This window comes from Miniopterus natalensis, chromosome 5 (assembly GCF_054644295.1).
Source record: "Miniopterus natalensis isolate mMinNat1 chromosome 5, mMinNat1.hap1, whole genome shotgun sequence".
Classification (NCBI taxonomy): Eukaryota; Metazoa; Chordata; class Mammalia; order Chiroptera; family Miniopteridae; genus Miniopterus; species Miniopterus natalensis.
This window is the reverse complement of record NC_142085.1, coordinates 82,723,413-82,751,043: the sequence shown is the minus strand read 5'-3', so window position 1 is coordinate 82,751,043 and position 27,631 is coordinate 82,723,413. Positions and strand designations below refer to the sequence as shown.

The 27,631-nt window shown below is 47.1% G+C and overlaps 1 protein-coding gene across 2 annotated transcripts in view; it reads right to left on the bottom strand.

Annotated features, from left to right (window-relative positions):
- PLEKHG1 (pleckstrin homology and RhoGEF domain containing G1) overlaps positions 1-27,115 on the bottom strand; it is a 114,211-nt gene extending 87,096 nt beyond the window's left edge. The window contains exon 1 of one of the 2 annotated variants that reach the window (XM_087817688.1): positions 26,954-27,115. In XM_087817688.1, the coding sequence (XP_087673814.1) occupies positions 26,954-27,032 (79 nt within the window). In that variant the 5' untranslated portion in view covers positions 27,033-27,115. Of the gene's footprint in view, positions 1-24,172; positions 24,291-26,953 lie in introns of those variants that run through there. The other variant, XM_087817687.1, reaches the window with a different exon arrangement.
- Between the last annotated feature and the right edge of the window lie 516 nt (positions 27,116-27,631).

Below are 27,631 nucleotides of genomic sequence, written 5' to 3'. Positions count from 1 at the left end.
TTATGCCCATGTATAGACATCTGAAGCTCAACTAAGAATCGAAATCCTTTAAATGGAAGTTCCATTTAAAGTATTCATCTGTGGTTACGGAAAATAGAATTATCTAACCATCTTTACTCTAACCATTTCTATCACGATAGCCTATTATGTGATTTTTAAACTAACCACATAATAAGATAATTTGTTCTAATGCCGATTTCCTTCCAATAAGGCTGAACATATACGGGGCTATTTAAGTAAGCCATCTGGATGGCAATTTATCGGCCAGTTCAGAAGACAACGTGTTGCAATGATTTCTCCCCCAGAGAATTTATCGGTTTGATGGAAATCACCACATTTGAGATGCTGAACAGGCAGTTTGAGAGGAAGGGCCTTCCCTGGGCTGTGGGGACGCTTAAGCTTCCATTCTGAGGGTCCGCAGAGATCTCTCTTGCCCCCCAAATGACGTCCCCTAGACCCACGTCCAAGTCCTCCATTTTCACTTTAGAGTCACTCAGCCCGTACAGCTCCAGCTGACCTTCCACAGCTCCAGCCCACTGCTCTTTCCACGCGCCGAGTGGCTGTTTATTACATTCGAGTGAGCGCCACGTGGCCGCCTCTGGAATCCCGGCGTAGCTGTAATTGTCTCCCTCCTGCCCTGGGTTGTCAGCCTGCGGAGCAGGGAGTCTTCCCGTCGGAGATTAGATCTCCATGTGGAAGACACAAAGATCTCTGTTCCTAGACCAGGTATACACAGAGGCTGCTGGCTTGGTGCTCGTTTGGTTTCTGTGCATACCCTCAGAGCACAAGTTCACTACTTTTGTCTTCCCATAAAGAAACTTTTTTTTTTTTGCAAAGAAACATTTTTAAAAAGCCGTTTCTGAGAGACGCTGTGTATACTACCAGTGAACAAGAACAGCAAAGCTGCTTGGAGTGTGGATGCTGGGCAGTCTGGAAACTACGCTGCATTAGTGACTCGGCTTTGAGGGACGGCTGTGAGGTGACAGAACAGCCGTATGCGGTCCCTGGGTCAGTCACTTGTTAGTTCACCTGTGATTCTTGCTTTAGTAAAATCATCAGCTGGTATCACTACAGACCTTTCAAGTCACCTGCAAGTAACTGAGACCGCCCTGTGTTGCATCCACAATAGGGGTGGGGGTGGGGGGGTCATGGTATTTTGAATCTGATTTTTAAAATTAGAAGCTTTTTTAGAACAAGGAACACACACACACTTTGTTTCTTTTTCCTTTATATTTATACTAAGTATCTGCTGAAGGAACAAACAACTGAATAGTGCATAGGGCCCTGGGAGGGACAATACAGACACATAATAGCAGAGAGGGGAAAAGGGAAAGAAAGTTATATTTCTTGAGCAACATTCCAGGCTCTTTCACACCAGACAGCAGAGGAGCCTCCTGGGCCTCGGTGTTTTCTTAGGGCTTGTGTTCGCCCCAGCTCTGCAGGGTTTTCTTCCTAGTCCTTCCGGTCTCACATCCCGCACACAGGTTCCACTGGAGTTTTAGCACCTTTTGGGGGTGCCTGGCTGCCTCGCCCTGGGCTTTGATGCCCACAGCCACATAAATCCCAAGACGTGCAAAAGGCACACATACGTATCCCTGCCACTTCTTGCTGCACAATGTATTTGCCAATACGAAGAATCGGTGAAAAGACTGTTTTTGCTCAGCAAAATCTTTTTTACACGATAGTGAGATGGGCCCCAGATAAGATGCACGTTTATGCCTCGCCAGGTGAACAAGATACTCTTGCTGGAAAGCAGCTCAGGTCAACTCCCTCGCAGCGCCGGTTACACAACCAGGAAGCAGGCGTGGGGACTCAGGGCCCACAGGACAGGTCTACAGCCAGCAGGACACAATCCAGCCGGCAAGCTGCAGGCCAGCCTGTGACCTAACTGGAGGAGGGCCAGAGAGCCCCCCCAGTGAAAAACACCCCTTCCCGGGATCTGCCACAGGGCCTGGAATTCTACAGGCGAAACCAAGTCTTTCTGGTTCCAGGGCAAGTCCGCCAGTGAAACCGCTAACAGCCTCTGGTGGTGGAGTCATTGTCCCAGCGTGTGAACGGCCTGCTGCCCCTCTGAGGAGCCTTCGGGCCTTTCAGGGAGGAGCCGGGAGGGGTTGTCTGGAGCCACGGGAGGTGGAGGGGCCTCAGCACAAACAGCCGGCAGCCCTCGGGGCTTGGCCAGGTCTGACCTAATTGAGGTGCTTTGCTGACTCTGCAGCCAGGCAACAGCTCCGAGAAGCTGTGCGGCGACGGGGGAAAGACTGGCCCCGAGAATGACAGAGGGCGACGGCGGGCAGGCGCTTTTCAGACTCCGGCAAAGATTTCCCGTCCTATGATCAATATCGGATAAGGCGGGTTTAAAAAAGAGTCCACATTTCCAGGTACAGAGGCACTAGAAGGTACAAGGAGTACTTCGAGACACAGCCCACATGTTATACAGGGAGCGTAACAATTTAAATGCTGGGGAGGGGGAGCCCGCTTATCTTATGATCTAAGACGATGCCATCGTGACACAGGTCCCAAGACAAATAAATGATAAAGCCAGCTGTTTTCTGAAGCACAGGCCATTGGCCAATCATTCTCAACTATTTTTAGTCTAATAGGAGTTTTTTCTTTGAAAGAAAAAGGCTGACGATGACATTTGCTAAGTCCATACCCCAGTCAATGACAAATATTAAAGTCAACTGCATGCCAACAGGAGTGACACGTCCCCAGTGATGTGCGGTAGGACACACTGACCCTCCCGACACTGAGAAGTACTGTACTAACGCCCTCTGCGTCTCAGCGCCATTCATTAAAAATCTACATACGCTCTCCAGACCCGACTGCAAACCCAGAAAACGCCACCAGCTATAAACCCTGCCTTGCTTTTGTTCTACAAAGCAAACTACATATTCTATTAAACAAACAAAGAAGCTCATCTTTTCAAGAGTGAAATAATTTGAATAGTAAATGAGTTTGTCTTCAGAAATTTAAAAAGTGTTTATGCTCAGCAAAAGACATAGGTCTCAGGCAGACAAAAGCACTCAAGTGTAGGAGGAACTAAATGAAAATCCTATGTTTTTGTCAGTCCTGGAGTACTGAATCTAACCATGGGAACCAAGCTATAAACAATACATAGTTACCAGGGCTGAAGTTGTCTGGCCGAAAATACAATTCCTCATCTCCAATTGCACGAAACTGTCAGTACTGAGGCATGGGCATAGGAATCTTAGAAAACAAACACACACGGCCCATTATTCACAGTACTGCTCACGGCCCACCCTTACCTCGTAATCAGGTCACGGCTTACTCTGTCATCCATCAGTCTGCCTGGAAGGACACACGTTCCGGGTCTCTAAACCCTTGGGGTTCCAGGAGCTCCTCCTTGGGCAAATGCATTTCTCTGCCTCTAGGACAACCACTGGCTCTATTTTTTGCTCTGCTCTTTTATTAGGATATTTTGGTCTCTATTGCCCAGAGACGATGAAATCAAGTCTTAGTTATTTCTGAGCTGAACAGTTTTTAGATATCAAGCAAGCAACATGTTGCAAATAGTTTCTTGCTTTCAATACCAGATCAGTCCCATCTCTAAGGACACCAGGGGAGGACTCGCTGTGCTGAGCACAATGGACTAATTATCCCCCTAAGAATGCAGTCTGCTTCCAGACACATTTTTTTTCTAGGAGATAACACACATCTAATCCATTCACAACGAAAGGCATGCAGCACAATCTATACTCTGAAAACACCCTTTAAAAAGTATATTTAAACTTGTACAAGGGGCTTGGACACTCTGCTGAAATCCTGCTGCAGTATTTTCCAAAATAACAAAATGAAAATCTGCTGTGATTCAGAGTAGCACCATGGAGGCCCGTCGCCTTTACGTGAACTTGCAAAGCGATTTCACATTTCTTGTTGTTTTCTGTTTTTTATTTTATTGATTGATTTTTAAAGGGGGAGGGGAGGGAGAGAGAGAAACATCGATTTGTTGAACCACTTATTTACACATTGATTCTTGTATGCGCCCCGAACCTGCAACCTTGGGGTACCGGGATGACATTCTAGCCAACTGAGCTGCCCAGCCCGGGCGCCACTGCACAGTTTGGCAGAGGAGAGGGACAGGCGTCCTCGGGCAGCCTTTCCTCTGCAGTCCCAAGGCGATGAAGGGGAGGGGAGGGCTCAGCTCCCCCTCGCCCGCTGCAGCCCTGCTCTGTAGGCCCCGCGACAGTGGGTTCAGAGACAGTTACCAGGAGCCCAGCGGGGAGCACCGCAGCTGGCGGGGGGACACGGACAAGCCGCTCGGAGCAGCTACGAGTCAGTCTCTGAGCTGTTCTGAATCCTCTCCACAGCGACTGCCATCCTTTAGGATGGCCCCCCTCAGTGTTCTTCCCCCAACCCCAAGGCCACTTTCCGTGTCACAGTAGCTGACAGCTTAACCTCTAGACGTGTGATCCAAGAGCAAATGGATTCTCCCGGGATGTGCTCTACTGTCTAGAACTGAGTGAGGTGGCTCGAGCTCCTATCCCTTTGGCTCCTGAACCAGGTCATGAGGATGATCCCAGTCAGACAGAAATCTGCAAAAGGCCGAATATAGATCCCACTCCAGGTGGCAGAACTTAGTCCTTTTGGAAGGAGCTGAGATGACTGAGGTTTTTTTATTTTTAACTGAAGGTGACAGGGGCCGCTCACCATGGGCATATCATGACGATGGTCTTAAACATTGGTCTTTGCCTCTCAGAATCCTGGCACACACAGCGACACCCGCCGACCGTCCCTCGACTTTAAGAACATCAACCACTTTGTCACCCTCGCTACCTAGGGACCTGCTCAGGGCCAGGCTCTGTGCTGGGCTCAAGGAACAGACGTGGGCTGTGGCTTCTGGAGGATCCTGTTGAACAGGCTGGACAAGTGTTAGGCAAACAGTGACAAGTGTGATGAGTGTCCCGACGCAGTGTGGGACACTGCAGGTGCAGCAAGAACTGTGTACGTAGGCGCTTGCTCTATTTTCCTAAACTCTTCCTCCCTGTTTTGAAACTGCCCTGCAAGTATATTAAAAGGGGACAGAAACTTTATGTTGACAGTGAAATCCAGCTAAGCGAGGCTGCCTTCACGTATATTTCCTTTTCCAGCCTTGGAGAGTGTGCTCCCTAGGACTCGTCTTTCATCTTATATTTAATTACTTGGTATCCGAGCCGAGAGCCAAGCTTGCGGAAGGTTTCTGTGAGTGCAAACGCTGCTAATCCCCAGTTCCCACAGAGGTACATGAAGTAACTTGTTTATGTTCCCAGAACAAAGGAGAGGAAACGGCGCTGTGTCAGGCTCCAGCCTCGTCTCCATTAGGCCGAGAAGCAAGTGCAACCGAATTTATGCTGGTTTATTCTGAATAAAAATGTTCGAATCCTTTACAAGTATATATGAGGGAGAAAAAGCCAAAACACTCATCCAGAGGTTCAAGGGGGGGGTGATGGGGGAGTTCCCTCACTGGGACCCGCTCTCAACATTTTCTAGAATGAATATGTATTATTTGCGTAATTAAAGTGAAGATGAACAGAATGAACCGACGGGATGGCTACCCCCACGTGGTGACCCCGTCTTCCTCTGCCCTGCCCTGCCCAGGCCTGCCCAGGCCTGCTCGCCCTGCTCCCTGCTGGCCGGCTGCCAGCGGGGTTGCTAATGGGAGGCCCCAATACGATGCGGCAGGAGCAGGGGGCCACTGGGGCATCTCTCCCCCTCCTGGCTGACGAGGGGTCAGGGGTTCGGCAGTGGCTGCCCCCAAGGTGGCCCGGCCGCCACGGCTCCAGCACTCCCTGGGCTCTCTCAACTAGGCCACTGCCTGGTCCCGTGGGGGCCCCTGTGGCCTGTCCTGGGGGGCGGTGGTTAAAGCGGCGGCCTGCCGTTGCTATAGCTTCACAGCCTTGCTGGGCCCTCGCCCACCCCACCCCTAAGGGGCGAGCCCCTGCCTTACCCTCTGCCCTGGACCAGCCGAGCTACTGCAGCTCCTCGCCCGGTGCCGGCTGACACAACTTCACGCTAAACCCAGAACCTCGGGTCTGAAATGCTGACAACAGCTGGACTTCACATGCTTAGTCAGAGTGTTGACCGTAGCTTTTTACCGCCCAATTTTAGCGTCTTTTTGACTTGCAGTCTGCTTGAGTCAGGTTAATGTAATAAAGACTTAATTTGAACCTATCTGATGCCAGGTGGTTTTACTTCCTGCAAGTGTAGACTACTGGTATACCCACGGTGACCACCAGCCTAGATTTTTTTCTGGACGATCTTGTTTGCCAATATACTGTGCATACCACAATAACAACTGTGTTTACTGCAGCAATGCCCCCTTATTAAAGTATCTTCCAGTTTCCTTCATCTACTTTGGGGCAACCCCTTCCTCTGTATATATCAGGCATTCTCTTCTTGGCTTTTCTGACTTTCCCCCCCGACACTGGGCAGAGCTGCTGGGCAGTAACTAGGACTGTTCTTGCCCAGTCATTGGGACAGGGCCACTTACAAGGTGTGGTTATAGTAAATCACAACATAAACTTCCCTGCCCACATTTTTATCAGGTACAATCAGATTAAAGTGATCATCAAAGGAGCCCTAACAGAAGAGGGGTCATGGCAGACAGACTCGGGGAGGCGGCGCCCTACTTGTTTTGTCTTGCTACTTCTAGGGGGCTGAGATTGACCGTGCACCTTTGAGCCTTGACTATTTCCCAGGATTAGCTGGTCACCATTCCGAGGACACCCAAAGCCAGGGACAACTGCCCAGTGCTTGTGTGGCTACAAACATAAGACATCCGCTTAGTTGTCTGTACAAATAAAGATGTGACAAAATGGCAAACCCCAGCGGATTAAGCTGCTCTAAGAATATCAGGGAGTTAGGTTTCCACCATGACTATCGGGTATCATTCTAGTGATGTAGCAGTAAAAACCACTCCCAAAGCTGAAATAATTTTGTTCAGTCTAAACCATCATTTGCTGCTCATGAAAGGACCAAGACCTGGAGTTGAGATGTGTGGAATCTCAGCTGTCCCTGACAATTTTGTCATCCTGGGTAAGTTGCTAACCTCTTTGGGTTCCGGACTCCTTCTGGATTAGTAAAATGAGAACTCTGGAGTGTGTGACATTGAAGAACACTTCCCCAATCTGTGGATCTAAGATTCCATGGTTTTGGATGATGTGTTGACACAACGGCCCACTTCTTAACTCCGCAATCTCTCTTGAGGATCTCATACAATGTGACGATCTTCAGCGTGGTCCCACTAATACAGTCAGGTGACCATGAGCGGATGCAAAAACCAGGAGCATGTGGCCTTTGTACAGGGAAACTGCTTTAAATTGCCTACAATTTCTTATGTGGCCAAACTTGTGATAGACACCTAACTCAACTATTATCAACAGAACGATTCCCCACAAAAATCCTGAACACCATCTGACAGTAGGCCGATGTCTAGCATCAAGATTATGCTTTTTACTTCTTTAGTGACCTCATCTCCACTTTCTGCAAAACTGCATTCTGAAAACCAGGTTACAGTGAAGATTACGAAATAACTCATTTGACCACAGGGGTATATAATGTGGGGTTGCATCCCAACCAAGCACCTAACTCAATGTACTCCTAGAACAGTGGCCACATAAAAGTTGATATAACTGTATTAGAGGGGCCAAAATTATGCCCCTCTAATACACAGATAATAAAAAGTATGGCTTGTTCCAAATGACCTGAGACCATATACTTAAAGTATATTTGCAATTAGGGTGATTAGAACAAACTCACTTAACGGGTGTCCTGGTTGAGCCTCCGTGGAAACTGGGTAAGACTGGGAGATTCTTTGTAGATGTCCCCCCACCTGGAACCTGGTTTACTTGCTTTGATTGAAAGACTGAGTTACTGATTGTTTGATTTTCAAGGCATCTATTTAAGATGTCTCCAAAAAAAAAAAAAAAAAAGAATCTGACAATATCTGAAACTGGGATTCAGATATTTTCAGGTGCATGTCACAGATTCTGTGTAGGGTGCGAAGGATGAGGCTGGAGGTGAGCGATTTGATGATAATGAAAGACTTGGTGGCCCTGGGAGAGGCTGGGGAAGTAGCCCAAGGACACGGGGGTCAAGGGAAGTACTGGTTTTTGATTTCATGGGTAGCGACTACTGAGGCTGACCTCACCCAGTCATCCCAGCAGCCTGTGAATGCCCCAAAGAAAGAGACTGGATGGTAAAAGGAGGAGAGAGGGGAAGGGGGGGGGGAGAGAAAGAACAAACAGCTATAACCTCTCAAGCAATATAGCTGTGACTTACCCAGTACCCGTAGGGATGGTGAGGCCTGGTGTGAGTTGAAGACTCACTCCCCCAGAAGTGATCTGAGGCCGAGCAGGCAAAGGGTGACCTAAATACTTGTTTGTCAACACTGGGTTTAAATTTCTTTCAATTGAGGAACCAAATTTTAAAAGTTAGGATTTTTCACATAGAAATGCAGATATTTTTGGCTTGGGAAGGGAGTGTCAGAAAAGAAAGAAGAAACATCAGTCACCACTACTCTCACATGTGTACTGGCAACACTAGGTAGAGCTAAGCTTGCACCCATTATCCCGGTTGTGTGTTTCCATTTGGCTGCAGTCCCCACTACTCCCTTCAGTATGACACCTGTCCCCCTTCACTCCTTTATATGACGTGCCTGTCCCCTGGAGCCTAGAGAATTTGACTCTGGGTTACATACATGGACTCATTTGGATACTATACTATTTCCATTCTAGTAGTCCTAGAATGACCAGATTACTAGAAATAATCTCGGAAGAACAATTTATTTCTTTTCATTTTAAAAATCATACGAAAATGAAACAGAGAATTAAAAATATTACTTGTTGTTTGTTATGCTATACAAGATTAGGCCAAAAAAAAAGATACCCTAAGATCAGAACCAGCACAGAAAGGTTTAGTGAGGAGGTAAGGGACAAATGTTTACAGTTGAGGGGTGGGAGAACATTAATTACAGGTCAGAAAATCTAAATTGTCTTTACCATTGAGCCCCACGAGCTCTTATTTTCATTTTTTCACTCTTTATATTAATCAAAGTCTTTATCCTGGTAGCTCTTTCCCAAACCTACAACACATCAATAAACGTTAGAATTTATTCAGGGTCTCTGAAGGAATTAAGATAGAAGAAGCAGTGTAAATGGTAATTCTGCCAAACCAAACACCCCAAGAGCTTAGTGTCAGACTTTGACACTGAAAAATCCTGAGACAGTAAGACCAAAACCACAGCTGGAAGAAAAGCACATTGAGATGTCTGGCCACACTCGGGGGTCCGGCCACCTAAGACCCTTCTACAAATATTGAAGGGGGCCTTGGTTTTTGATACTCTTCTGAAAAACAAGCCAAGATCAACTATAAATGTCAAAATTTACATATCACATCCTAATCTCATAAAACATTCGTTTTTGTTGTACCTTTTTTAAAAATAACAGGACAGTATCTAAGACTTAGGGCTGCAGATCCCAGTCCCATCAAAATAAGCAAGGACTGGAAGGCTGGGCTTATGGGCAAGAAAAGAAAGAGAGGAAGCAGGCCCCTCACTTGGAAGAGCCCTGGTGCATGTGACACTGAGCATTCAAAAGAAACCCGAGGCCTAACTCATCAGCATTTTTCCTGGAAAGGGGGAAAGCCCCGCCCTGCACCCCCGCGCCCAGTTCTTTCTGAACCCTGGAGATAAACTTCTAACGCACAGAGGCCTGCCTCAGTGAGGACTCGCAGGCGCACCCAAGTCTTTCTGAATAAGAAACTCTCTGATATGTGATACCCTCCCTCTGGAGCTGGGAGGGGGGGGGACAAACCAGCCACGACCCCCTAATCCTGATGGCAGAGAGGAGAGGAAAGCTTCCCCGAGGGAAAAGTACTCCAGACTGCACCGGACCAAGCAAGCTGACAAACTTCAGAGGGCTGCACCGGCCTGCGCTTGTCATCACAGCTCCGACACGTGGTCATGGTCACCGCAGCGCACCTCCAGGCTCAGGGGCATGGGACAGGCACAGCGGGGGCCAGAGCAGGGCTGGAAACCCGGGTTCAGGCCAAGCGAGGACAAGCCGTACCTGTGGCTGTCTGCTTTCTTCTGGGGCTTGTCTGGAAACCCCGTGACAAGGCAGTGACAGAGAGCAGGGGATCCTTCTCCTCTGCATCAGTAAATCCAGCTCCATGATGTCATCTACAGGACTTCCTTTGAAGATGAGCAGAACCATTCGTAATTTATGGAAATGGGTGCTCCGATGGCAGTTGAAACATACTCTGCATTTACATATTTTTTGTAGACAGAGGTTTTAATCTACGTAGACATTTTAATACACCCGTTATCCTAATGGTGTCGTAAACCAAATGCTTGACAAATGAAATCGTGGTTGTTATGTTAGCGCATCCTCTAAACCAGCATTTTCCTAGGTGTCGTCCAAGAACTCTTAAATCACTGTTGTGGACTGAATGGTGTGCACCCCCCCAGGACCTCCCAAATCACGTGAAGCCCTGTGATTTATATCACAGATGTGGCTATATTTGGCGACAGGGCCTTTAAGGAGGTTAGGTTAAATACGGTCATAAGGGTTCCAGGGTAGTGGCTACAGCTATGCCACAAGAATGTCACCATATCTCTAAATTAAGGTACCACACGATCCTGGATTTTAATGTCAATCAAACTCAGTCTTTTTAACATCAGGGACCATCTTATTTCATGGGTTGCCATTTGACTTCAGTGATATACTTATAAAACATCCATCATTTCCAGTCATAGGAAATAAAGCCGTGCACGCCATAATTCCTATTGTCAGAGTGCCGAAATATTTTCGGGAGAGAAGTCTGCCAACACACCTAGTGTGTGAGTACTTCCTGTGTGCCAGGCACTGTTCTACCAGCTTCAGATCAACTTCTCACAACCCCCTTGGGACATCGGTGCTCTCATCTCCCTTGTACGGATGAAGCACTCAACGAAAGGAAGTCTCAGCAGGTAGCTTGGGCAAGCAACGCGGCTAATAAGAGGCAGCAGAGTTCGAGCCCAGCCAGTTAGATTTCAGGGCCTGTCCCCTCAGTGACTGTGCAATACCGCCAGACATGTAAATTCACATCACAGGTCTAGAATTAGAGAGCTCAGGGTGTGGGCCTGGAGTTCAGAGAGGGGCCTTAGAAACCATTTACTACAAACCTCCCATTTTATAGAAGATGACGCTGAAGCCGGGAGAGAGGGTTGCCCAAGGTAAGCCGGCCCAGTGGTTCTCAAAGCTCAGCTGGCGTCCGAATCACCGGGAAGGCTTGCTGAACACAGGCTGCAGGGCCCCACTGATTCCGGGGGTCTGCCGTGGGGCCTGAGAATTGCAAACGAGTCCCCAGGTGGTGTTGATGCTGCTGGTCTTGGGAACACATTTTCAGAATCAATGACCTACTTCGTCAGTGGCTGAGCCAGAATGAGGCTGCCGCTCCCCTCATTTCGCACCATCCCGTTAAACGGTGGGTCCCAGCTGCTCTGTGATGGCGAGAGGCCCAGGGAGGCTGGTCAGCCCGCTGGTCCCCCTGCGTGCTGGCATGGAATGCCTCCTCCTGCCCCTTTAGGTGAGACACCTGGAAGCTTCTACCTGGCACATTGCACCACGATTCACTCTACTACTGGTGCTTCCTGTGACCCTCTCTGCCTACCCAGCACATGACCAGTCTGAAACAATACAAACCTGCCTACTGCCAATGGTAAATATTATTCTCACTCTGAGCTATTGACCAAAGCTTGTGATCTGAAATTTGGCTCTTTCGATGCCGAACCTAGCAGGAGCTAACAAAACTAGCAGGGGCTACGGCTAACTGCCAGGACTTATTCTCAGAAGACAAGAACAATTACACAGTTTCAAAGTTGCCTTTTGTTTACATTATAACTCAAAAGGAAATTTTTTTGTTTATTTGTTTAGCTGAGAGGATCCAGTGCCTTTCATTAAGATCCCTCGTAGAGTGAACTATTTTGCAATTAGGGACATTAATTACTGTTTAAACTTGCCACGTTTAAACTTGCTTGGTTTTCATGATGTCACGGGTGCTCTGAGGCTTAAGATATTTAATGAGCGTAAGGCATGAGCCTGGCACATACTAGGTGCTCACGGAATGCCACCAGCTCTCAACATTACCGCCTCTGTTCCTTAAGAGAGCCCAGGGGTGGGCCCGATTGCTTAGGCAAGCAGACAGGGCCACATGGCGTGACTGAGTGAGTAGGCAGACCTCAAAATCAAAACTCTCTTCCCCGTTAGCAAGGTGATTTGGAGACCATGACATTCAAGAAATATTTACGGAGCGCCTGCATCTACAAGGCAAGTATCTGTTACCCACAAACCTCACAGGACTTAATACTCAATAGTCACTTATTGAACCAAAGCATCTTTTTGGAATATCTGTTAGGCACGAGAGACCTCAGGTAAGGGTTTTAGGAAAAAGTTATGTTAACTGCTTTTTTTTATTTTGAAGTAAGTATAACTTGGTAAGCTAAAAAAAAGGAAGGAAGGAAGGAAAAAAGATATGAAAAGAAGGAAAGCAAAGAAAAGGGGGAGGGGAGAGAGAGAAGAAAGAAAGAAGGTCTCCTGTGTCCTTCCCCGCTCCCCCAAGGGCAACGTCTCACGTAACCACAGCACAGTCATAAAACCAGGGCAGCCCAGCCCATGGGGTACATTCAGATTTCACCAGTTTTGAGGACAGTTACATTTGGTTGTGAAAGACATAAAAACAGAGAAGAAATGAAAAGATGCAATGGTGATGAACACTGTCGCTATCATCCAATGTTACTTTGGAACTGGTCTTTGTACTAGCCATGGGAAAAAGATAGGTGTCAAGCACATAAATTATATAAATGAGGCTCTCCCTGAAAAAAAGAACTGTAAAATATATTTTTTTCAGACACTGAGCTTAACAATTATAATCAAATTAACCTGCTTTTCAAGTTACCTGCAGATGCGAACGTTTATTAGTGAAGTCAGTCTCTTTTAAAGTGAGAAGTGAACCTAAGATTTGGTATACACAGATCCTAACCCCACCCAAACTCACACACAACCTGCACAGTTGCCATAAAAGAATAAATGAGGAGCTCTAGAGCTCTCTGAATCGCCTGGCCTGGGGTAACATGTAGGAGGTACTTGGATTTGGTTATATTTCCCTAAGTAATTTTTTTTTTAAATATGCCTTTATTGATTTCAGAGCGAGGAAGGGAGAGAGAGAGAGAGAGAAACATCAATGATGAGAGAGTCATTGATCAACTGCCTCCTGCACGCCCCCAACCGGGAACTGAGTCCACAACCCGGGCAAGTGTCCTGACCTGGAATCAAATTGCCATCTCCTGGATCCTAGGTCAATGCTCAACCGCTGAGCGATGCCAGCCGGGCCCTAAGTAATCTTTAGATGCCCCATTGCTGTGTTTATTGCAAGTCAATCTTATCAATTTTTTAACGGTTCCCCAAATATTCTTGCATGAGCAGTGTCACTTTCATACACACACACACACACACACACACACACACGTAAATATTAAAACTATTTCAATTAGCTGGAATAACTAAGGTTTTACTCTGTACCTCATTTTCATAATATGTAGACAGGTTAGGGACTCAACTATTAATACGCCAACTAACTTTCAAAATTGATACAACACAAGGTACTTTACAACTGATCTCCCAGTTTGATGCACTTGCCAATAGTATTTGGTTTTTAGCTGAAATAGTAAAAAAAAAGAAAAAAAAAGATGGAGAAGCCAATCAGAAGGACAGCAGGTCTTCAGAAGCCCCTAAGACGCAGGTTCTCCAGGTCCATCAACGGGACTAGAACCACTTTCCCAAGCAGGTAACACTGGGGTGACATTTTCTATTCCTCTCCCTGAGAAAGCCGCTCTGGTGTCAGGAAACAAAACACAGCATCTTCCCTTTGCGCAGCAGGGAGCTGTCTGTGTCAACCTCCCAGCAGCGAGCCGGCCAGTGTAAACAGATGTTCCAATAGCTGGAGAAGCCAGAGTCCTCCCGGTGCACAGGAAGAGCTGGCAGCCCCACTGGGGCCCTGTGAATCCCGAATGAGCGAGCAGAACTTCTGCACAGGGCTCCTCCCTTCACGGCCCGCCCTGGGCAGGACTCTGAAACAGGAGAAGCTTGTCCCGGACCAGACACTCCGCTCCCCAGTTGAGTGTCCTGAAATCTCCCCACTCCCCCTCCCTCTGCCCACCCAGACTCCCTCCCTCAAGGGCTGGTGCCCTAAGCTGGGCCACCCCACAAAGATTCTGAGGACATGGGGAGAGGGCTCAAAGAACCTGCCCAGGCGCACAGCTGGAGAGCGGGCTCCAAGTTTGTGCTCTCTCCTAACCTACCGCATGTCAAATTGTTCTGTAGGTCCAAGTAACTGAAAATTTACTATTCTGTCCAGTTTTTGAAATTCAAGGATTTACAAGTTGTTTGTAATGGTCCTTACTTTTTCAGAATCACATTTTCACATATAGTCTATTTCGGCTCCCGGAGAAATTTTAAAATGCTTAAATGTATTCATAGTTTTAAAAGTACTTCTGATAGGAATATATAGTTGCCACTCAATCTTTAGTAGAATGTAGCACAGCATATATGTATATAAGTACATACATAATATATGTATGTTGTGCATGTATAAACATATAGGTGTATATAAAATTAAAAACCTTCAAAATAATCAAAACCAAGGACTTTTTCAGTGATCATAGCATAAAGTCTTGCATATTTTCTTGGTAGTTCAAAAGCAGTTTTATCCTTTGAAATACAACCAAGTCTTGCATTCAACAGATAACATGTAACAGGAATCCACCTCTGTAAAAGCTTTCAAACTGGATTTCTACAGTGCCCCACCAGCGGACTCAGTCTCGCGCACACAAAGAAGACCTTTAAAGAACACTTACCTGGGGACCGTTTTCCTCTGCACAGATGACTTCTTACATCTCTGGCCTTAACAAGCACTTGTAAAATCACGCTCATGAATCAGTTATTCATTTTTCAAATGCTGGTTGGCTTAAGATTCCTTTCATGCATTTTGCATAGAGATACTGTTGTTCAGAAACAGCCGCAAAGCGAGGTCAAGGGGTTTGAAGAGAAACAGGCCTCTGGAAGAAGCACGGATGTGTCACCGAAAAGGGAGACATGTATGTGCACAGGGTTGTGTGAGTGCGTGTGTGTGTGTGTGTATGTGCATGTTTAAGTGTGTGTAACTAGAGAGCCAAAGCATTTAAAGCAAGATTAACAAGTGTCTAAATGTCATCTTCTGATTTCACATTAAAACCTGCAGATTTTCTTCCAGAGCTGGCAGCCTGCTGCCACCGTGGGCCACCCCGGGAGCAGGCCACTTCTCCCGTCGGTGGCATTCCCGCCGATCTCTTGCTCTTAGTACCCATTCCTAGACTTTCAGCTGAAGCTATGAAAGAAGTAATTTAAAGAACATGTGGACTCTTAAACATATTTGCACAGGGAAGACCTTCTAAAATATTCTCCTTGATCTGAATCCTTCCTCATCGCAACCTTGACAGGCAGCCTGGGCTTTCGACGCTGCTGCAGGCTGGTGACGGGTTTTCTGTCCTCTCTGCGTAACTTACAAAAAGAGAAACCCAAGTTCACGTGACCGGTTGTGAAAATAGTCAAGAAAATGAGAAATTCACATTTTTAAGGTGAAGAATCTAAATTTGAATGACTATCTTAGCATTTTTCTTCCTGACTAGAGTGACTTAAGTAAGTACTCTTGGTCACTTTACAGGCATTTTCACACAAAATCCCCTTCCATTCAAGGAGGGCTCATTTTGTTTCAAGAAAACTTCAACAGCCAGATACAGTTCATCGCAGAAACTGCAGGGTGAGAGCTGTGCAATGATGAGCCTCTGGGTGCTCATGGCTGTCAGGCGCTGCTGTGAGCACTTGGTATGCACTGTCTCACTCAGGCCTTCCAAGGCCTCTATCATCCCCATCTCAAAGATGGGCAGGTGGAGGCGTAGGCAGGCTGTGTTCAAGTCCAAGGTTACACCACTGGTCACAGCAGAGCCAGGATTCTAGCCAGATCTGTTTACTCTGGTGCTAGAGTTCTTAACCACTGCCCTGTGCTTTAAAATTTCAAGGACAGGGGTATCAGCAACTTTCTCTCGAAGGAAAAAATATTTTTGCAGTCTAGGATCCCAGCCTGTGGAACAGGGATATATTTCTAATGAATTCCTAACATTTTCTACACCTTATCTCACACTAAGACCAACCAAAGGCAGCTCAGCATCAAAAAGCCAAAAGACAATGTGCTTGCTGTATTTGCAGCTTTTAAGAAGCTTTTCAAAATGATCAAATATGAAAAATTACATTTGCAAGAACATCAAGCTAAATCCAAGTTCTAGAAGCATAAAGCTCAGAGCAACTTCTCTGCAAAGAAAATGGAAACCGGGGTCGACGTTCGAGTAGGACAAATATTGTTCTTTGGAACAGAAACTTGTTGCTGAATCTCACCATGGAGCAAAAGGCTTATAAACTTTTGAAAAAAGAAGGTTCACATGGAAACAAAAACACAACAGCAGCTCCAACGCGGAGACCAACAGATGCTGAGTGTCTTCCCAATTCTTTTAAAAGCCCTTGTTGGCTATTAAAATGTCACTGTCATAATAAGACACCAATATTTCCAGTATTCCAGGGGAAATGCTTATGCTGAAGTTTTTAAACTTCAGTTTTATAAAAATTTACTAGCATAGGAAATGGATGAACATGACATAAAGACTAGGCAGCTCCGGGTACTAGGAATTCACTAGAAAACCTCTGAGAGACGGGAATCACAGCCATGAGGAGCACAAGCTAATAACTCATAATAGTATCAACCTTACGGAATCTTCTCTATGTGCCAGGTGCCATTTTTAAGCTTCTTTTTAAAAAATTAACTCAGTTTGCCTGACCGGGCGTGGCTCAGCGGCTGAGCATCGACCTAGGATCCAGGCGATCGGGGTTCAATTCCCGGTCAGGGCACATGCCCGGGTTGCGGGCTGCAGCCGATCAATGGCTCTCTCATCACTGATGTTTCTATCTCCCTCTCTCCCTCTCCTTTCCTCTCTCTGAAATCAATAAAGATATATTTAAAAAAAAATTAACTCAGTTAATTCCTACAACTCTAAAAGGAAGGTTATTACTATCTTCCCAGTTTCACACTTGAGAAAAACAAGGCACTTAGAGATGAAGTAACTTCCCAAGTCAGACAACTAGTAAGCGGTAGAACTGGTATTTGAGCCAGACAGTCCAACGCTGGAACTGAAATGTGACTCTCTCTGCTATCATAGCTCCCTGTCCCCAATGCAAGGACAGGGGCCATCCTCACAAAACTCAACTCATGGTGGGTAGGGAACAGGAACTCCTGCCATGTCCCTTAGGCAAAGGCTCTTAGAAACTAGACCTGCGATACCTGTCTGATGGGTCCCAGTCCCGCTAAGGAATCGGAGCCGCAGGTGAACTACAGAAGCCAGCAGCAAGGCGAAGACGCACGAAGCAATACCCACCTACGGAGCGGTACAAGCTCGGCTGGGAAGGACTCCCTCACTCGCGCGTGGCACAGCCTCCACGGCCTTGAATTATTTTTGCATCTTTTACTATTTGACCCCGTCTCTTAAGCCAGCCACAAGCTCCCTGAGGCCCTGACCTAGGCCACTCGTGGCTCTGCATCCCCACATGGGCAAGCAGCTGCTTCGCAAATCTCGTTGCATGATTTACAGGTGCCATGGACACCTTCCCACCTCACACCCAGCTGACTCTCCAAGGATGTGACGCATGAAGATGTATGGAGAGGGGCGGGGGTGAGGTGGCAGCCGAGTGTCAGAGAACAAAGTCATGGCAGTTGTGAGAGACAGAGCTCATGGGGAGTGGTTGGCCTGCACCAGGGAACCGGGCTGGACTGTGACCAAACAGAGTAGTTGCTGATGCATGACCTCACCATCTCTCCCAGGGAAATCTGAGATTATTCTGTAGGTAATGCTGCTCACTGGCTGATGACACAGGGGAGGAAGGAATCTCATAAGGGCTTTGGTGACCTGAGAGCTCCCAAGTCCCAGAGTTGAACGATGACAGAGAAGCCAAAAGTTTAGAAGCATTTCCAGAAAGGGATGGTACAGTGATTAAGTCACACATTTACTTAATTTATTTTCACATGCCAAATGATAGGCCACCACTGTACATATCTGTACTTACAGAGAGACAGTGAACCACATAAATCTACCTCTATTCCTTAACCCAGTGAGCTTGGGAGAAGCTTCTACAAGTGCCCATCACTCCCTTTTCAGCAGGACTCGCCTCACATCTGAGCCCAGAGAGAGGGAGAGTCATCAAGCAGAGAAGGCCATGGGCGATGGAGCGCAGAGAGTAGCAGCAGGGGCCGGAGTTGATGTCCAGGATTGAATCCAGCTCAAAAAGTCATGATTACTTGTGTGAACTTGGGTAAGTTGCTGAATCATTTTGGGGCTCAGTTGCTTCAAGTATGAAATGGGGGCACATACCACAGATGGCTGAGAGCAATGAGTGAGATAAAGCACATGAAGCATTTAGCCAATCTAGGGATGTAGATTTTCTGACTCGTGTTTCCTTAGATTCTGTACCAGTCTACTTGGCAACCATGAATTAGAGGGCCGAGCTAACAGCCAAAGCTACTTACACCTCCTGCGATCCAGAGCACACACTCCGAACCACCTCCTCCTCTGACTCACGTAGAAGCAGTGCTTCCCCTGCCTCCCTCACCCCAGGGCAGGTACCAGACAACTGGGGACAGCTCCTATGGGCCGAGGCTGCTGGAATTAGACAAACCAGCTGATGCTAAGCGGTGTTCCCTGCCCTGCCTTGCCCTTCCCATGGAAACCCCAATAAAGGCTTGGCCTAGGCTTTCCTCTCGCTCCTTTCTGCCTCCTGACTGACACTGGTGCTTCCCCCTGTGGCCCTGTGTGGCATGCCATGCCCCGTCCTCTTGGGAAATGTACATAATAAAAATCTTTCAGTGGCATTAGTGTCTCTGTGCTGTCCTTCAGTCAACTCTATAAATTAAATCCATGGGTAGAAGCATTGAGATGAAACCTACTAAATAACAGCTACAGTAACTACTGCATAGGTCATAAAATAGAATCAATTAAGTTTATGTCTCTTCTATCCACCCTTTCTCTCTATCATTACCGTCACCTTCATAGTTTTGGCTGGAATCATTGCAAAAACCTCCTTAATGTATCTTGAAAAATTCAATTTCTTGCTTCCTAAGACCATTTCTTTATATAGCTATCATCTAAAACTCAGGATGTAGGTTACCCTCTGCCAGGAAAGCTTGATATCGTTATGGTCTATAGATCAAGTCCAAGCTCAGGTCTTCTAAAGTCTGGGCGGGAACTGCAGCGGTGTTGGACAACTCAACCTTCTCCACAACTGCCACGAGCTTTCCGTGCCTCTGTGCCTTTGCCTGTGCTGGTCCCTGCCCTTGAACGCTCTTTCCACTCTTCTCCGATCGTGGAAACCACAATGCACGCGGGGCCTTGGAATTTGCTTACATGCTATCATTGCCTCGACAGGATATAACGAGATTGATTTTTCAGTTTGACTTAGTCGAATCTTTGTTACTTAAAAATGACTAAAAGTGTGATAAAAGCCAATATTTACTTTCTATTAGCCATAATTTCAGAGTTGGAAGTATCCTCAAGGATTTGGAAGGCCCAATTCAAGTTCTACATATGTGGTAAACTCTGTACTATCTCTCAAAATTCATCATTTCCTCCACTGATGTTCTCTTAGCACTTACTTCTGCCTATTTATATTTGTTGTATTTCTTTACACTTGTTTTCTCTAGATTACAAATACTCCTTTGAGGTCAAGGACAAGCCTTAGAAATTATTTTATCTTTCCAGCAGGCTCATTAGTCTTATGCACAGCAGCTGCTCAGTGAATATTTATTATTTCATGAACCCTGTGATTATTCTAATTAAAATAAGGGGCTCTTATTAAGTGGTAATTACACAGTTAATTATGGGGAAATATGGGGAAAGGAATATATACCTGATGTGAACTAAGTAAAATTATTTAGGTCAGAGTATGAGTCTATTAAATCCCATGAGAAAAGTGACAGATATAGTAAATTATTTTAAAGCATTATTATCAAATTGAGTCATTACCATTAATTATAAAGTGGAGTAAATTTTAATTTTAATTTCCAAAGAGAAAATGCTTTTAGTTTATATACAAACCATAGACCACACTGCGATGTGCAGTGTCTTGGAGTTCATTTCACCCACGCCTGTAGTTGCCAGGTCATACATGGGGTAAGGTTAAAAACTCCAGTTGGGCCTACGTGGCTCAGTTGTTTGAGCATTGTCTCATGCCCAGATTGTGGGCCCAATCCCCAAGAGGGGCGTACAGGTGGAAGCCAATCTCTCTCTCACTGATGTTTCTCTCTCCCTCTCCCTTCCTCTCTAAAAATAAATAAAAATATTAAAAAACAAAACAAAAAATTCCAGGTGGGATCTGAAGGCTACTTCAAATTCCACCTAGGCCTATAGAAGGAAACGGGTCATGTCCTGGCTGGACAGGGACCCAACTCTACCCCTGATCCCCTGTTCCTTCAATCCGAGGCTGGAACTAAATGAGGAAATGGGCTTTGGTAGAGCTCAGTCATACTCTAATGGCTACCTGAAACTTTTCAAAGGTCCTCAATAAATATTTGGTGGTTAGCTGACTTTGTCATCTGACTTTTCTTCCCAGGGTCATTGTTGAGAAGGAAAGTTGGCTGAGATTTACAGCTCCCTCTTCTCACCAGGCGGGTGATGGGCCTGGGAAGGCATGAGACCCATTCCACTGACACAAGGAGAACTGTTCCCCGGCCAACATAATGAAGGAAATAGTGGTTTAGAAAGAATCTTAGAAATCACTCAAAGATGATTACAGGCTGTCACTGAGCAATGAGGAAGGAAGGGCTTTCTTTTCGACAACAGGGTGTACAGCTCTGCAGTCAGAAATTATTATTTTATATTTAGGACAATGGTAGTCTGTATGCCTTTGAAATGTAGAAAGCAATAATAACTTAAGTACCTGGTATGACTCACAGAGCATAAGACAGATTGCACAGGCCACATATGAAAACCAGGCTCCTTATTTTATAACGTCTTCATTGCATGTTTCTGAAGTCACTGCTGTGAAATAGTCATGAAGTGTCTACTCTACGAGGACACTGGGCACAGGGATTTAGGGAATATCAAGCCACAGAGCTCTAGCGGGGCTCACCATCTAGATCCAGAGGGAGGGTCGCAGGGCAAGATTACAGTGCATGCGGCATATGCGAAGTGCAAGGAGTGATCCAACCGTCCTTCTGGCGTTCACAGGGGCTCCACTGAAGGAGAACAGAGTTTCCCAAACGAACACTTCCCCTCAACGAAGCAGATAACTTAGCTGCAATTTAAAATTTCCAAATGTTTGCTCGACTCGCTACTGGAAAGTGGGTGGGGAAATCATCTCCAGCAAGGACAGCCTTGGATGACTTCAGGTCCTGACCCAGGGTCGCTTTGCATTCCCCATTCCCACTCTCGAGCCCTTCCCGGGAGCCCTGGAAAGGCTCAGAGCACAGCAAGAGCGCCTGGGAGTGGCTGAGTGCTGGGCTCCCTGTCTGTAAACACATGCGCCCCGACTTCATTTGGGCAGGACGGCCAGAAATGAAGTTACATTTTGTATTTAAAGATGAAAACTGAGTCACCCCAAATCCACCTTTGCCTTCCGTTTCCTTACTCCAGTGAGGTCTAAAAGGGCTGCTTGAAGTTGGGGCAGCTTCTGTTTCGGTCTGACGGCTCCCGGTTCCTGGGCCCAGCACTGACAGAGAGTAATGAGGTAGACGGAGCCAAGTTCATGAGCTGACAAGACTTGTCTCAAGTCACAGTGCTTACCAGCTGGGCTTCCCCGATCCCCCTCAATAAGAAACATCCCCAGATACTCACTCAACCCACGAGCCAGGCATTGTTGGATCTCCCGAGGGAACATCTGACATGTCGCAGTGAAATATTTATATTACACAATACACCTGCTCTTGATATTTAGTGATTCTAAATATCACTAAATATTTGAAACAATCACAACTGTACATTTATGTCAAAAGAAATGATCACTGCCCAGAGAATAAGGAACTGAAGCGTAAAGACCATATAGCTTTTTATTTAAAATCTCTTTCCTGATACTCAAGAGTGAAACCTTAAAAACCACTCATCTGTCCATCCCAAGATAAGATTGTTGACTAATTACTCTATGCCAGGACCTGAACTAGGCATTAGAGATATAAAGATTTTTTTTAAAGATTAATCTATGGCCCCTGTTGTGGAAGAACTAACTGAAAATAAATACCTTCCTAAGAGCCTCTTCACGCTTTAAATAACTTAAATATAAAAATGCCAGCAGACTGAAAATACCCGAAGAGTCCTCCCTGATCAGGTTAGAAATTCAGGTCCATTTAAGGGAAACAGAATGAGATATAAGGGCATTAAAACCTATTGTCCCATCAGGAGAAATGAGCTTCTGACACAGGCTACAGGTGAATCTCAAAAACACTACGCCGAGCAAAGTAAACCAGACACAAAAGCCATACAGGAAAGCATTGTATGATTCTATTTATATCAAATATCTGGAATAGGCATATTCATGGGGACAGAAAGTAGAATTAGAGGTTACCAAAGGCGGGGGCCAGGGAGAATGGAGAGTTGCTGCTTAATGGGTATAGAATTTCTGTTTGGGGGGGTGATAAAACATTTTTGGAAATAGACAGCGGTAACAGTTGCACAAAATTGTGAATGTAATTAATACCACTGACTTATACACTAAAAGTAGTTAAAATATCAATTTTTATATGATATATATTTTACAATTTTAAAAACCAATATTGTAATATAACAGAAAACACTGAATTGTACCCTTAAAATGGGTGAATTGTGTGGGTGTCAATTATATCTCAATAAAGCTGTTTAAAAAAAAAAAGACCATTCCTTACATGTTAACATATTACTCTGTCATCTTGTAAAGCTCTGATTATTCTTAAATAAACTGACTGGGAGCAGAACCAGGTGATCGACGTTTGAAATACTGTGTTCACACTTCTTACCGGATGCCTAGGTTTTACAAATAATTACTAATCCTTTGGGCAGTTTAGAACCCAGAAGAGCTCTCTCTCTTTTGGATATCTGGTTGAATAACTAATTTATTACTTTGCCATGACTATTAACAGATCACTTTAAAAATAATCTCTTGGCTTGACTCCTCTTGAGCCAGGAAAGTATGGTTGAAATCACCGTGAGAACCAAACAATTGACAACACTCAATTTTTCCACCTCTCAATTGTAGGTCAGCTATAAATCAGAGCGTGCCAGCATCTAGAAAAACGCCAGGCACATACTGGCCTTCCACACCTATTCGCTGAACTGAAAGAGCAGCTGCATTAACCGCCTAGGACACTCTCAGGGCCCTGGGTCAGACGAAAGCACTTTGAGGGGATGGCAGGGCAGCCCAGGAAGGTCCGGGGACTGACCACCCCTGGCTCATACCTGCCGCCCTGCACTTCCCAGAGGTCAGTGAGCAGCAACCCGGGGGCGCCCTTCCAAACAGGCCCCACCAAGCAGTGCAAGGTCCAGGCAGAACAGGAGGTCGGGCGTTCAAAAGCATGCCATTCCGGCGAAGGCCTGTCGCCATGGGGCCTCCGAACCTCCTGAACTAAGGGACCAGGTGAGCCGCATCTGGGTCACGAGTTCCAGTGTTGCCTCGAAACAGCAGTAACAAAACAGAAAATAAAAATAATAAACGGGGAACCCAGAGGCAAACTACTTTTACCATTTCCCATCCCAGAGGTAGGAAAGTAATACAATCTAGGTAGAATTTGCTAAAAGCCAGGAAACCTTTTCAAATACGAAGAACAGGAAACAAGGATTATATATAAAATAAAAGCTTTAGAGAGAAAACAAGGCGGGGGTAATAATCTTTTACCGTGTGGCTACTGAAGATGCCTATGTTTTTGACTAGAAAAGAGAAAATAACCCTCCCATAAGTGAGTTAGCCATAATACAGAGAAGAAAACTGCCTCTAGGCTGTCAATTCTATCTGAAGGGGCCAGGGGAGCTTATGAGGTCACGATCGCCTTCCCAAACCCTTAAACAAAATCACACGGTCATAGCAAAGTGTCCCACACGTACCCTGAGTCCGAGTCCCATCCTGGCTCTGCGCGCTGAGAAGTCGGGACCCAGCCCTTCGAGGGGAGCTCCGGTTCCTCCATCCTCGGACCAGAGCCCCCACCATGGTTGCCGACAGCATGCTCCCGGGGCAGCCGTCCCCTGCGGGGCCACGGGCGGGGTGGCCGGCTGGCTGTCAGGCTGCCACCCTCCGGAGAATCCCGTCCACCTGGGACGAGGTGCCGCACCCAAGCAGACAGGTCCGGGCAGTTCCGCCCGCCTCCCTCCTCCACCCACACACTCATCCATCCCGCGGTCGCCCTCCCTGCGGAGGCCCAGGGAAAGCGAGGCCGATGAGACGAGGCCTCAGAAGCAGACAGGAGCAGAAATAAGACTGAAGACAGGGACAGATCCATCAACAGAAGGGGGCGGCCAGTGCTGCAGCTGTGCCCTCTCCTTTCTAGCAGAGCTTCTGTGGTCTTGACTCTGCCCCTTTCACCTAAAGACGTCAAGTCCAAGTTTGCAGCCTTTGACAATGACTGCACGCCGGTGGGCCATGCACCTATGTATCTGTTTTCCTTTTTCCAGCCTATTTTTCTCTCCTGAACAGGAAGAGCTTTCAGGCGACAGTGCTTCCAAAGAGAACCATTCTTCTTGATAAACAGCACGTGTTTACAAAATATGGAAAGTACTTCTAATGGTCTGAGGGTCCCCCCCCCCCCCCCGCAGAATTATATCAGCTTTTGTGGATGAAGGAAGTTGATTAAGGGGATTTAATAAAAATTCACATTCATGGAAACTCTAAGGTTTTTAAAAAATGTATTGATTTCAATGGCCTAAGTCTTCTCTCTCCTGGTGAGGTAGCTGGAGTTGACCCATACTGAGTAGGTGGGACCCCAGCGAGCTTCACGCACTTAGCACATTGCTCACATATGCCCCCTACTGGTCACGATGCCAGGTGCACATGGATTAAAGAGGATTGCATTAAAGCTGTGGGAGGGGCAGGTAGGAGCAGAAAGTTCTAGAATCCCTTGAATATCTCCATAAACTGTATTCATCCAGGGATGGCACTGAGATTGAATTAACTGCAGATAGCCTGAGAGGTCCGGATATTATTTACTGTCATTATGACTTTTATGAATTATGCCGGTAGAATGATCTATACCTGATTTCACTCTTTTCTCCCTTCCTCAGTTACACCTTATTTAATAAGATCAAGGTTGTTTTTATGGGAGGCAGGCAAATTTCCCCAAATCCCCCCAAACTGACCACAATTTTTCTTAAAAAGTCTACAGTTTACTTAAAAAGCGACAGTGTTTTGAGGATACACACTTTACATTTAGTTGAAATTTCTCTCGATTTCTAATTATTTTGACATTTCCAAAATTAGAAACACTTTAGTATCGTGGGGGGGGGGGGTAGAAACAAAGGATGGGAGTTTAAAATGGGGTGAGAGCAGGAAGCTGTTGGCTCTGCTCCTTCCACACCCCAACTTCAGGGTTCTGGGGGCAGTGCAATCACGGGGTAGCATCTGCTGAGCGGTACAAGTCTGTTCCTCCTCCAGGCATGCCTCTCCCTCCTCACTAAAGTGCCCCCCTCTTTGCCAGGCCCCCTTTGAAGGGGCCTTCAACAGTCTCTCAGTTCCTGTGACTCCCCCCGCCAAGAGTCACAAAGAGTCTGAACCTGCCTTCTGCTGAGGACACAGCCTGGTGGCATCTGAGACAGGACCACAGGGGAACCAGGGACTCAAGCCTGGGGTCTGGTCTTGGCTTGGAGGTGAAAGATTAAGCAGGGATCTTGAGGACGATCCAGGGTCACTCGCCAGGGGACAGAATCAGGAGGCTGACTGGGCTGGGGATGAGGCAGGGCCGCGATTCTAGGAGAGGCCCTGTTACGACAGGCAGACACCACGTCCTTGGAGTGAGGTGGAAGAGAGAACAAAGTGGTGCTGACAGCAAAGGCTTAGCCATAAGGGCTCTAAACAAGGCCTGCCGCTCTCCCGGTGACGCTCTCCTCCAAGGCCTTGCTGCTGTCACGTAGCTGAGATCCCGATAAACAACACACACCCGTCCCCAGGGCGCTAATCAGAAGTCCAGGGTGGGAGACACAGGACTCGCGGCCGTTTCTGGAACACAGCAAACTGCCCCAAATCAGACACTGAGACCCCTGCATCCTGCTGTTATCAGCCACCAGGGCGACGAGGAAGTGAGAAGGGAGGTCGCTGAGCCAAGCGAGACTTCCGATAAAATTCCCCGAGCCCGCACCTGAGTTTTCAGAGGCATGTGTGCGGCCTCCGTGTTCCCAGGGTCCCGCAGGCACACACCACGGCCCCGCTCACCCCCTGCAGCCACACATCGGTCCCGCTCAACCAGCCATCTCCAAACCTCACCACGAAACACTTTATGGGTACAGATTCCCAGGGCGCGTCCCGAAAGGGCCACTCTCCTGGGGCTGAGACAGTGCCAGGGGGCCCGCATGTCCTCCAGCTCCCAACACGTTCTTTCGCTGGCAGCCTGGACCCCATCCAAGGACCGTACGAAGAAACTTACTCAACTGCGGGACCCTGGAATCAGGGACTGAAACCCGTACCGTCTGCGGGCCAGTGCGGTGCGCAGCCGGCAGTGTTGGGTGAGGGGGACCACACCGTGGCCAGCAACGTGCACCCTCGTCTCTACACCGGGTGGGCTGCCCCACACGCGTGCTTGCCACTGCCCCCAACAGCACCCTGGCCACAGGCGCCATCTCCTGACATCACCTTGTCTTTTCTGCAGCCCAGACCCCTCAGAGTCCCCACAGTTCACTTGCCTGTGATGTTCTGGTCCAGAGCATGACCTGCCAAGGCCGCCGTCTCCTGTCCCTTCAACTCCACAAAGAACGGCTTCATCTGGGCGTCAGAGGTCTTAGGTCCCTAATACTGTCGGGAAGGGCTCTGTCCATGAACTCAAGCTCGGCTTGCACAACAGCATCGGTCACTCTGCTGCCCTTGGTTTGCCGGTTGTGGCAGGTGGACGCTCGGTGGCCAAGGTTTTCCCCAACAGGAAGCTGAGCAATGGCCGTGAATGCTCTGTCTGGGAAAGCAGTCAGGAAGGGGAAACAGCAACATCCTGCACATGTACTTCCTGCCACCGACTGGCCACGGCGACCCTGCTCTTGCACCAAGGGAAACAGCTCAGCCCTGAGAGCATGAGGTCATTCTCCCCGGATCAGTCGCATTATAAGACGCCCTCCCGCTCCACTCTCGAAAAGGAAACGCACTTTTTCATTAGACGGCATATCGAGAAAACCAGAATCACGCCGAAGGCCGTTTGAAGGCCAACATGGTTCCCAACAAACTTCAGATCATAGATGTGGCCTTCTAATTTCCCACCGTGACTCTGAGTGACCAACTATTTGCTAAATTTCACAAACAAAAATACTGTCCGCACCCATCTTCTACAGAGGACAGGGGCTCAGCCGGGCCACTTGCTTCTTCGTAATCTCTTG